Here is a 13,264-nt window from a genome sequence, read left to right on the forward strand (position 1 = left end):
TTCTTGTTCTATCTTTTTGGGCTTTACATCTCATTCCATTATTGTTTTTTTCTCGCAGATCATCATGAGTGGAGATTAGTGTTTCTTGACTGAATCACAGTTGCCTGTAAAATGTAATCCCATTTCATACGGTGATGACTCTTTTCTTGAGGACTTTGATGATTTTCGTAAGAAGCTGGATCATAGTCTCAAATTTATTTATTTATTTATTTATTTTTAATTCAAATAAAAACAAGAAAGAAAGACTAATTACTGGTCATACACGCCATATAGACTTATAGATTGATTGTTTTTTTTTTTTTTTCCATAGTCTCTTTGGCTATAGGCTTAAGCACCCCTAAACATCTATTGTTAGACTGCATTTGGTAGTCATTCAAAAAATGCTTCTGGTGTTTTTTCGTTTTATGGGAACAAGAAAATGGAATCTTCTGTTTGATGTCTGTGGTTCGTTTTTTCCTTTTTTGAAAGAACTGGGTAAAAAAGAAGGCCAGAAACAAGAAATGTTGGTTTGAGTTTCATTTCAAAATGGAATTTTGACACAAAAACGGAAAATTCTGATTTTGACATGAAACGTCATTTTTGTAACATAATAATTACCAAACGCAGCCTTAGGTTTTATTACAAAATTGGAGTAAAATGAGTAATTATCCATCTCTAAACATAGAGATATTATAGTTCTATAGCAAGAGGTTAATAATAACGATGAAATCAATTGATTCCTTCATAGTAGGTTAATGTAAGTGGGTCATCAAGTTAACAGGATTGATCGTTGTTGTCAATTGACTCATTTCCCTGTGAAGGTAGTCGTATTGAAATTTGGGGGCAGAAATAGGTGAAGATGAAACATGTACATGGTTGAGTTGTTAAATTCCTTAAACAATTCAAAAATGGATATCCATTCACCAACTAACAAGCAGTAAGACACAAAAGTGAGACTTAAGACTTTCATGTCACATTTTCATTATCAATTGTCGACTCAGTTTCATTGATTCATTGTTCTTGTCATCGCTATAAGACGTAGAAAGAGTTGACTTCTATGTCACAGTTTCGATATCAATTGACTCGGTTGCCTATGAAATTATGTAGTCGTATGAATTACGGTGATGATTCTGTCCTCGAAGACAAGACTTTTGCATAAGATTTTCATCGCCTCAACTTTTGTTGGAAAAAAGATCATCATCAATTAATTAGCCGCCCAATTAGTGATTCAAGGGCTGGGAGGATTTGGGATACTTGCCAATGTAATAGGCTGCATGTCTAGAGGTTTTCCCAGCCCTTGGGGATACATCACGTGCTCATGTATTGGAATGTGTGTCTGAGTCCTCACAATCCTTAGATCACTAATCAGAATACATGTCTATGTATTAGAATATGTGTCTAGAGTCTACCTAACCCTTGGATCACTAATTGGACGCCCAAAAATAAGTGGGTTTTCTAGGGTGAAAGTAATATGATGATTTAATTGAAAACCGAATACTTGTATTTGAATGGCCCATCTTCTTCTGTCTATCAATTTTATTGACATTCTTCTTAAGAATTGAAGTAGTTTACATTAATCAAAAGCATATTCCCATTACACACGGTGAAGAGTTCAATGCAAGAAATTAAAGGGGGCAACCCTAATTGCAGAAAAAGACATGATATATATGGGATCATTGAATCAAAAGAAAGTTCCAAATCCAATTAATATGAGCAAATTGTTGGTTCCATCACATAAATAGAGGGCCATCTAATTCTTTCTATCAATTTTATTGACTTGGTAAGAATCGAAGAAAGTCTATTGTTGATTTGTCTCTTCCTTGTGACTCTCTTCATGGTAGGCTAATGGAAGTGGGTCACCAAGTAGTCGGATTGACCATAGAGACCCTACCCTGTTATTATTCTTAAGGACTTTTGCATCAAGTGCAGGGTTAATTTGTCTTTTCAATGGCTTCATGCCTAAATTGCAATTGGCGAGACTATAAATTGCAATTGATGAGTATATTATACTCAGTTCATAAACCCAAATCTTCCAGAGTTTTGCCGCCGGCTCCTACTACTCCATCACCTCCAAATTTTCAGTCCATATAGCCCAGGCAGAGGCTATTCATTTGCCTGAAACTCAAAATTAACATTTGATAGATGGGTTTTACCTTGGTGCTTTTGTCCATTTGCACTAATAATGCCTTTCTTCTTCTTCTTCTCTGGTGCAGCAGTTGCTTGAGCTTGGGAGATTCACAATCAGGAGGATCAACAAATGCAACAGATCGACTAGCCTTGTTGGCCATCAAGGATCGTATAACCTATGATCCCTTTCATGTTGTGAGCTCCTGGAATAACTCCATCCCCTATTGCGAGTGGCCAGGCGTTATGTGTGGTGGTCGCCGGCATCCAAACAGGGTTAGAGCCTTGCATTTACTTTCCAAAGGATTGGTGGGGTCCTTGGCTCCAGAAATAGGAAACCTCAGTTTCCTCCGAAAGATTTTGCTCGAAAACAATAGCTTCCATGGTGATATCCCTCGTGAAGTAAGCTTTCTGTTCAGGCTTCGTTATTTACACTTACACAACAATTCATTTCAAGGAGAAATCCCTCCCAACATATCACGTTGCTCCAACCTTATAGAACTCAGGTTAGCTCACAACAATATTGTGGGGAAAATTCCTGTAGAACTTGGTAGCTTGTCCAAGCTTCAAGTACTTTCATTCCATGACAACAAAGTGACAGGTCAGATCCCACCTTCCTTTGTAAATCTTTCATCCCTTGTTGTCATTTCGGCTGCAGGCAACGATTTAAGTGGAAGTATTCCAGATGCTCTTGGCCAAATGACAAGATTAATAGATCTCGGTCTTTCTGGAAATAAGTTGTCTGGTATCATCCCTCCCACTATATATAATCTTTCCTCACTTTCTGTTTTTGATGTCGGAGAAAATCAACTTCAAGGGAATTTTCCGCCAAATTTAGGCCTCACTCTTCCTAATCTATGGCGGCTTTCAGTTTTTGATAACTATTTTCACGGACCAATTCCAACTTCGGTGTCTAATTTGTCAAAACTCGAAATACTTTTAACTGTCAATAACAGTCTTAGTGGGAAAGTGGAAATTCATTTTGGAGGCTTATCAAAACTCACTTTGCTCTCATTGGCATTGAATCATTTGGGAACCGGAGAGGCTGATGACCTGAATTTTATCGACACATTAACCAATTGTAGTAGTTTAACACGATTGGAGATTGGTGATAATCTGTTTGGTGGTGTACTCCCCAACTCCATAGCTAACTTATCGACCCAATTGAGTGATCTCTCTTTGTCAAAAACTCAAATATCTGGGGACATCCCAATGGGGATAGGGAACCTTGTAAATTTACAATTCTTGGCACTATCTGGTAACTTACTAAAAGGACGTATTCCGACTTCAATTGGAAGACTTCAAATGCTTCATATAGTACATTTAGAGGGGAACAGATTCACTGGGCCAATCCCTGCTTCTATTGGAAACTTGACACTATTGATTGAGCTCTACTTAGGAGATAATCACTTCCAAGGAAAAATACCTTCAAGTTTTGGAAAATGCAAATCTTTGTTACGCTTGGACCTTTCCAGTAATAGTTTCAATGGTATCATCCCCAAAGAGCTATTTGGTTTTTCCACGTTAATAGTGCTAAACTTGAGTATAAATTCTTTCTTTGGTTCTCTACCTATAGAAGTGGGTCAATTGGTCAATCTTGGGATCCTAGATGTTTCTCAAAACATGTTGTCTGGAGAAATCCCTAACACCCTTGGTGCTTGTACAAGCTTAGAGCATCTTTTTATGGAGGGTAACTTATTTCAAGGATCAATACCATCGTCTCTGAGTTTTCTTAGAGGTCTTCAAGAGTTAGATCTTTCACACAACAACTTTTCTGGTTTCATCCCAAAATATTTGGGTACATTTAAGTTCTTACAAAAGTTAAATTTATCATTTAACCATTTGGAGGGTGAGGTATCAGCAGATGGAGTCTTTAGAAATTTAAGTGTAATTTCAGTAATAGGAAACAATAAGCTTTGTGGAGGTATACCGGAACTTCATTTGCCAGCATGCAAAACTCAAAAATCAAAAGAAGATGGTAGGCCTCATGTTTTCAAGATAATAGTCATCCTATGTGGTTGTGGGGGCTCTCTATGTTTGATTTTTGGGACACTTTTTTTCATTATCTACCTGAGAAGAAAGGAAAAGAAAGAATCCACTTTATTTTTGATAGAGAGTCGTCATCTTAAGATCTCTTATGCCCAACTCCTTAAAGCTACTGATGGATTTTCTTCTGAAAATTTGATTGGCGTGGGGGGTTTCGGTTCTGTGTACAAAGGAGTTCTCAATAACGGCGATACTACTGTTGCAGTAAAGGTCCTCAACATTAACCAAAGAGGTGCTTCCAAAAGTTTCATGGTTGAATGTGAATCCCTTAGAAACATTCGGCATCGTAATCTTGTAAGAATCTTAACATCTTGCTCAGGTATAGATTTTGAAGGAAATGATTTTAAAGCTTTAGTATATGAGTTCATGCCTGGTGGGAATTTGGAGAGGTGGTTACATCCACATGCAAATGTCATACAAGATGAACAAATACATTTAAATCTTGTTCAAAGATTGAATATTGCCATTGATATTGCCACAGCATTGGATTATCTTCACCACCATTGTCATACGCCGATTATTCACTGTGATCTAAAGCCAAGCAATATTCTTCTCGATGGTGATTTGACTGCACATTTGGGTGATTTTGGGATATCAAGAATTCTTTCAAAAGTCACAAGTAGATCTCAATATCACACGAGCTCGATCGGAATAAAGGGATCTATTGGTTACATTGCACCAGGTAATGTACCTTTTTCATTAATCTAGTAGAATTTTTTCCTCTTGTTGTGAGTTGTGTCTGAGCTTACCTTAGTATGATGAATCCAATATTTGTGTTGCCTATTCCACTACAAAACCTTAAGTTTAATTACTATTTTCATATCTTACCAAAAAAAAAAATTCTATTTTCATATACATTTGTGACATCTTTAGCCCCTATATAAAAATAAATTTAATATATCGAACAACTGAAAAGTAATAATATAAAAATACTAAAAAGGTACATATGGTTACATTATATTTTGCGTCTCTCTATTACTACACAAAAGTTTGACAGTATCTTTTATTATTATAATCAAATCATACCTTGAACGTCTTAAGCTACACCATCTATGGTTTTTTGAAGAATTATGCATTTAGTTTGCGTAGGATTTTGTAGTTTTTTTTTTTTCTATACATAGATTTATGTAGCAATATGCCATATTAAATTTATGAAATCAAAATTACTTGCATTTCAGGCCATCAGATGATGTGTTGAATTTAGATCCATAGCTTTAAATGCTTACAGAAGCCTATGTTCCTTGTATGAGCATTATAAGAATGAATTTGAAGATACCATAATCTCTCTGACATGCCATGTTATGTTATTTTTCCAATGGAGATTAATAGACTTTGCTCCTTTTTCTCGCTAGTTGTTCTTCCCTTTCATGTTATATTATTCTTCCAGTTGATAGTAATAGGTTTTGCTTGTTATTAAAGTACTAACCTAAGATGGATAAATTTCAGAGTATGGTGCAGGTGCTGATGTTTCAATGCAAGGTGATGTATATAGTTACGGGATTCTCTTGTTAGAAATGTTCACAGGGAAGCGACCAACTCATGAAATGTTCAAGGAGAACTTTAATCTTCATTGCTGGACTGAGATGGCTATGCGTGATGGAGTGATGGCTGTTGTCGACCCATCACTTGTCCCTATGGAAGAATATGAAGAAGAGGCAGCATCAATTGTAACCAACATCACTGAAATTCAAAGATGCATGAAGGATAGAGTGCTAGAGTGCCTTAATTCAGTTATTAGAATTGGAGTTGCCTGCTCAGCCGAATCACCACAGGATCGAATGGACATAAATGATGTGGTCAAAGAACTACATCTGATTAGGGACATTTATCTTGGAGTTAGCATTCACCGAGGAAGATGAACTATAGTAAGGGCTATGAACATTGGTAAGAAATTGAATTAATTAAATTTGAGTTAATTATACTTTTAATCTCGGTAATTTGGATATCGACTGCAATCAAATGGAACATTAGTCAGTCATTGTAGTCTTTTTTAGGTTTTCTTTGTTCTTAGTATTATATTCCTTAGCTCTTCAACTAAGGCCTAGGTTAGAAATCAAAAGTATTTCATATTTTTTTCAGAAAGACAGGTTTCAGCAAATTATCAATTGGGAAGACAAGTTGATTCTTCCTTTTTTTTTTGGTCTATATTTCTCTCTTATTCTTGCTGTTCTTTTAAAGATTTAAATGAACAGAAAATATTTTGGAAAGAATATTCAAAGATAATCATTGGATGTTGCCGAGTGATTAAAAAGAATCAAAGGGCATTTTGATAAATGATGTTCAAAATGTTGACTTGACAGAAATATCCATTTGATGTTTTTCCCCTCAGTTGAATGTGGTGTGCAGGAGACCATCCTTGGAACATGTGTTCTTGAGGATCCAAGCTCATCAAAACAATGTTGTTTATTTATTTACTACTTTGAAAAGAGTATTTATGAACAAATGACAACCCCCATTTGTTTCTTCTTCTTCTTCTGTTTTTTTTTGGTAGGCTAGGATTTCTCCCATGGACGTTGAGAAGTTAGACAACAAAATTACAAAGACAGATTGAAGGCAGCTACTACATTGGCTACAACAAGAAGAATTTCAATAACGACCATGGGATCTTTTTCCTCTCTTGCTGGATATCAAGGAGTAATCTAGAATATTACATGAGGATGTTTTTAAGTATGTGCCCTTAGGAGATAATTGAGAAGCTCGGGAGTATTTGTTGTAGATAGTCTATCTAAGTGTTCATTTGTATTTAATGTCCCATGAGGCAACTATGGTGGTAGAAGTTTAATCTATAATGCATGTATCCTAGTGTTTTATAATAGTAGTAGTAGTAGTATGCAATGCATTCTTGTTATTGAAATGAAATTAATATATACTTCTTTTTTTTGGCTAATTCGGAATCCGTCAAATCTATCCTGCCTAGTTTTATGGTAGATCCCTATGTAACAGATCAGTCGCGAGGAAACTCGAACTAGAGACGTCTGTTAACACACAATGCCTTTGAATCAGTGGAGCTACACGCCTACATCCGAGGTGCAAAATTAATTTATAATAAAAAAGAAATATATCCCTCAAGTTTCTTCATCCACCATCTTGCTTGTAGGATATTTCTCCCATTTTGAAGAAAGGGCAAAGAAAGGAAAAAAAAACTACGATTATCTTTACTCACAATTGTTTCCATCTAAAATTTGGTAAGTTGCTAGAGTGCAGTTTCTTCTTTATTTTTTCACTTCTGGATAGTTTGCATATGAGGTACCCAACATTTAAAGAAAAATACGTTTAGTTTTCTCATTTTTCAAAAATGAAGTTTAATAATTGGGGTTCCTTTATTAGCTAATTTGTTTCTAACCAATTGTGTTTCCAATTTTACCCATATTGACTTCTCTCAATCCCTCAAACCTCACTCCCATCTTCGGATAAAAATCCTCTGCAATTCCCATCTTGTGCAATTCCATGTTATTCTATGTGCAGAATTCAACACATGTTCAACTTTTTGTGAACGGTTCAGATGAGTTCTTGGTTGATTCTTCACCAAAACCTGGTTTGAAGTAAACTGAATCGATCCGTTTGAAGGTTCAAACTAGACCGGTGAGTGATTTGAATCAAGTTTCTCAAGGAAACCTAAAACTCACGATACTCTCTCTCCTTTTACTTGATTTTCTCGTTTTTGATCTTCTAAAAGGGGAGGTTCTGGTCTGTGCTGCCACGGTGGGATCGCTCTCTGTTTCCCTCAATCCACCCGAAGCTCTCAAGGGACCTACTTGTCTAATCCATCATCTCTAGTGACTAGCTTGAGCAGTTCAAGAGAAGGCAGCCCTAATAAAAGTGAGCTCTCGATGCTCTTTGCGAAATCCACTCCGGTATCGAAGCTCGTTGGGTCCACTACCACTATGAACGCTTGGATTCCACCCGCACAGCTGAGGTCTTCAGTCGCCATGGCTCACTTGCCTGTCTTTGCCGCTTAGACGGATTCTTAAGCGTTCTCTGCTTTGTTTAAAAGAACCCAGCTTTCCCTGTTTAAAGTTCTGTGAATAGAAGTAGAGAAAGGAAAAAAAAAAAAGAAGAAAAAGAAAAGAAATGACAACAAAGAAAACAAGGGAGAGATAGATTGACGATTTGAATGAAGGCCTTTCTGGGCCTGGAATGAAAGGTTTTGCAAAATTGGTTGAAACCAGCCATTAATGATTGAGTTTGTATAGAATGATTTGGAAATTTGGGGTGGTGGTGGTAGTGGTGACCCATCTATGTTCAAATCTCAAATGTATTCTCTCTTTTAATCCTGTCAGCTATTGACCAATCATCTCACTTCTAATCTTTACTTCCCAATACACACCATCACTACCATTTCTCTTTTTACCATCTCAGCTTTTCTCCAAAGGTTGCATACGTTCCATCTTGATATTCAAAAGGGTTAGATTCCATAAAATGTGGACTTTATCTGGTAGTAGGTTTTGATTTGGTGGCCATTAATCTGATCTTGCATTTGCGTTTAAACCCACCGAGAGAGCGCAGAGCAGAACCGCCCCTTTTAGAAGATTAGAGCGAGAAAATCAAGTAGAAGGAGCTTCCACCGAGAGCTTCTCAGTTGTACGCAAACAACCTTCTGTTCTACCGAGCTTGGATGAAAGCCCAAACCAGAACCTCTCCTTCATTTAGCAGCGAGGGGTGTGAGAGACAAAGAGAGCCGTTTGAGAGAGAGAGAGAGAGAGAGAGAGAGAGAGAGAGAGAGAGAGAGAGAGAGAGAGAGAGGGGTGAGAGAGTATCGTGAGTTTTAGCTTTCCTTGAGAGAGCCAATTCAAATCACTCATCGGTCTAGTTGAACCTTCAAACAGATTGATTCAGTTTACTTCAAACCAGGTTTTAGTGAAGAATCAACCAAGAACTCTTCTGGACCGTTCACTAAAAACTGGACACTTGTCAAGTTCTGCACATAGAATTACATGAATTGCACGATATGAGAATTGCAGAGGATTTTTATCCCCCATCTTCTCTACGCACAGCATTGCTGTCCCCCTCCCGTCCTTCGTTTTTCTCCCCCATACCCACCTTGCTCCACACCCCCATCTGCAGCTCCACTCCCACTGTGCAACCCTCGCCCACCGCCTTCACACCTGGCACCCCATCCTTAACGAATTATTGCATTTTCTTTCTTTCTTCCTTTTTCCATTTTTCACAACTTTATCTCTTCCACCAATGGGGTTGGTAGCCTAGTGGTGAAAATACCCTCAACCTATCATCGCCTATTAGTCCTGCGAAAGCGCTGCTTGCCGTACGAGGGCTTGTCTTGGGGGCTATGATCGCTACCATAGAGCACCCTTTTTCCTAACAAAAAAAAATTGTCTCTTCCAAGATTTGTTGTCTACAAGTGTTTTTTTATTGGGTTGTATTGAAATAATCTTCCGACCGTGCACCTATCCACACAATCCCCAATTCACCTTTTACCATCTGGACATCACCTGATGGGTCACAATCGAATTACGATTCCTCCATGTTTCCTCAAGATTGGTTCCTTTCTTTTATCATCGGACTACTTTCTCCTCCTCCTCTTGTTCTTCCCCTGCCTAGGAAATCTACCTGAGTTTGGAAGTTTGGGCCCGAATTGATCCACTTCTTGCTCTTGTCACATAAGCATCAACGGGGGAAAATCTACATGAGTTCCAGTCATGGAAGGGATGGATCAAAACTCTGCACCTCCGTACCTCAAGAAAATCCACTTCAAAAACTTCTTTCCAATCGGCTGCGGGGAGGAAGAAGACGACATCGTCCTTCCTCCATTGGCAACTGCTAAGTTCTGATGGGCCGATGGGTCATTGAATTTTTATAATAATAATAAAATTCCGTTTTTTCTCAAATTATGGGATCGAAATATTACTTCTACAGTTTAAACCCCCCACCCCCCTCCCAAAAAAAAAATTCTACATTAGGTCCCCAAAATTCTTAAAACGGGGAAAATTTAAGATTCTGTCACTTGTACAACCTCACGAGGGGATTAGAATGAATTTGGACCTGCTGCACATATGATCACTCAACTGTACATGTGAGGATCCATTACTTGTCTTTTTTGTTTTCATATATACCCATCTTCACCCTTGGTTAGCCATTAAAGAATATAGGTGTGGGGTGAGGAGCAAGGTAGGGATGGGAGTAAAAAGAGAGGAAGGGTGGTGGGATTAGGGATGTCAACTGGTCGGGACAGGCTGGTCTAGATCGGGCCTAATTGGGCTCGGTCAAATTCTGGGGCTGCACCGTGAACAACTATTTAGTTAAATGGGCTTAGTTAGGGCAGACATGGTATGGTTTATAATTGAACTGGTTGGTCTCGGGCTATAATCGAGCTAACATAAACGGGCATTAACTGGGTCTTAGCTGGTCTATAGACCTGTTTATCCCTAAACATATATTAAATGGGTTCTAAATGGACATTCCAAAACATAAACTTTTGCCCCTTAGTGGGGTTTTTCCCCTTGTGGACACCTTACATTAAAAAGAAAGAAAAAATGGAAATGGAACACCGAGTAATAGAATTGATTGTTATTGTCAAAGTATAAGTCACAAAGTGAATTAACTTTTATTTGACTCAGTTACCTATTAAAGTAGTCCCATTTCATATGGTAATCATACTTTTCTTAAGAATAGTAGTCCAACTTTTTTTTTTTTAATGAAAAGTAGTCCAATTTCATACATATATGACTATCTTAAGGAGTTTAATTTACAAAAGATGCTAAAAGCCTCAATTTATATAAAATATCAGAATCAATAAATCCTTCTGGGCCTCCCAACGAATAAAACCTATCATTGGTGTGTCATGGGCCAGTTAGCTGGGGACTTGTTCTTTTTTTTTCCCCTTAACTTATTCCATTCATAGAAATATTTTATTCTCAAATCATCCATGCATTTGTTTGATTGAGAGCTCCTTATGATATGACTGGTTTGTAAACGATTTCTCATCAAATGTATTAATTTTTTGCGTGAATTTTGTGAAAAATACCATGAATCTTATTTATTCAGATTTTTTCTATTGAAAGAATTAAATAATCATTCATAATTGAATTCAAATTTTTAACTCTTCTATGATAAGGTTCCGTTAAGAAAGAGCATCATACTCTTTAGGTAAGCATTCTTCTTTTAATCTTATTATTACATACTTGAAATTTTTTTTCCGAGTATATCTAGAGTAGGAGATCCTTTGTCTAGGATTTTGATTCGATTTAGAAACTCTTTGCTGAAGTTTTTTTTTTTCAATGGTATAAACCCATTGATTATACAATTCTTCCAGAGATATTTTTTCTTGCGTGTACAAAGAATTTTTTTTTTTTAATGGAATCCTTACAGGGTTTTAGGAATCCGTATCGACTATGGTATCGGTCTTGACTGAGCCTGTGTGGGTCTGAATCAGACAGATGGGACCAAGGATTTTAAACGTGGGATTCAAGTTGAATCGATTAAAATAGGATTGGAATTGATTAAAAAAAAAAAACTCCTTGAATCTGAAAATCCAGCAATTTGATCTAAAAAATCTTAGAATCGGCTGCTTTAAATCAAACGTCCAAAAATCAAGATTGATCACAATCGATTCGAATCTCAATAAGCTGATTCAACCGGTCCACGAAATATAGAATCGTATATATTGTGTCATAGTGGGGAAGGTTGTATGAAGTTTGGTTGGGTTAACCCACAAGGCCAGATGATACCAAGTGGGCCGGTCACGAAGTAGTAGGATTGATCGTTGTTGTCACGGCATTTAAGACACAGAAGCTAAGGGAATTGACTTTTATATCACAGTTTCGCTATCAATTGACTCCATGGCCAGTGATGACACTCCACTTGAGGACTTCATGGTAGGCTTATGGAAGTCGTTAACCAGATAGACCAACTGTAGTTGTTTAACATTTTTGGATCTTGGTGATAATCGGTTTGGTGGTGTGGTTCCCAACTTCATAGCAAATTTATCGACCCAACTGATAATGCTCCATCTGTCAAATAATCAAATATCTGGAGAAATCCCAAAGAGGATAGGGAACCTTGAAAGCTTACAAAGCTTGATCCTATTTAGTAACTTATTAAAAGGAAGTATTCGAACTTCAATTGGGACACTTCAAATGTTAAATCAACTCGAATTATATAGGAATAGATTCACAGGGCCAATCCCTTCTTCTCTCGGAACTTGACAGTTTTGATTGAGCTCTCTTTATATGATAATCACTTGCAAGGAAAAATACCTTCAAGCATTGGGAAATGCAAATCTTTGTTAGTCTTGGACCTTTCCCATAATGGTTTCAATGGTATCATCCCTAGAGAGATATTTAATCCTTTTACGTTAATAGAGCTAAACTTCAGTGGAAATTCTTTCTTTGGTTCTTTACCTTCGGAAGTGTGTCGACTGAACAATCTTGAAATAATCTTAGATGTTCAATGAACATGTTGTCTAGAGAAATCCCTAGCACCCTTGGTGTTTGTACTATCCTAGAGTACCTTTTTATGGAGCGTAACTTATTTCAAGTATATATACCATCGTTTCTGAGTTCTCTAAGAGGTCTTCAAGAGTTGGATGTTTCACACAACAACTTCTCTGGTTTTATCCCAAACTATTTGGGTACATTTAAGTTGTTACAAAAGTTAAATTTATCATTTAACAATTTGGAAGGTGAGGTATCAGTAAATGGAGTCTTTAGAAATTTAAGTGCAGTTTTATTCATTGGAAACAATAAGTTTTGTGGATGTATACCAGAACTTTATTTGCTAGCATGCCAAACTCAAGTCAAAAAATGGAAAGCCTCATGTTGTCATGTTGATGGTCGTCGTATGTGGCTGTGGGGGTTCTCTGAGTTTGATTTTTATGATAATTTTTTTCATTACCTCCAAGAGAAGAAAAGAAAAGAAAGAATCCACTTTACTTTTTATAGAAGGTCATCATCTTAAGATCTTTTATGCCCAACTCCTTAAAGCTACTGATGGATTTTCTTCGGAAAATTTGCTTCCAGTGGGGAGTTTTGGTTTTGTGTACGTACAAAGGAATTCTTAATAATAGCGATACCACTGTTGCAGTAAATGTCCTCAACATTAGACAAAGAGGTGCTTCTAAGAGTTTCATGGCTGAATGTGAATCCCTTAGAAACATCTG

At 37.1% G+C, this 13,264-nt stretch overlaps 1 protein-coding gene across 1 annotated transcript; it reads left to right on the top strand.

Moving 5' to 3' along the window:
• Positions 1-2,024: 2,024 nt before the first annotated feature.
• LOC122063053 (probable LRR receptor-like serine/threonine-protein kinase At3g47570) lies at positions 2,025-6,976 on the top strand. The gene is made up of 3 exons (XM_042626712.1): positions 2,025-4,831; positions 5,596-6,033; positions 6,641-6,976. The coding sequence occupies exons 1-2, from the start codon at positions 2,122-2,124 to the stop codon at positions 6,006-6,008; spliced, it is 3,123 nt and encodes a 1,040-aa protein (XP_042482646.1). The 5' UTR covers positions 2,025-2,121; the 3' UTR covers positions 6,009-6,033; positions 6,641-6,976.
• The last annotated feature ends 6,288 nt before the right edge of the window (positions 6,977-13,264 follow it).

The sequence above is a fragment of the Macadamia integrifolia genome, unplaced genomic scaffold (genome assembly GCF_013358625.1).
Source record: "Macadamia integrifolia cultivar HAES 741 unplaced genomic scaffold, SCU_Mint_v3 scaffold1186, whole genome shotgun sequence".
Lineage (NCBI taxonomy): Eukaryota > Viridiplantae > Streptophyta > Magnoliopsida > Proteales > Proteaceae > Macadamia > Macadamia integrifolia.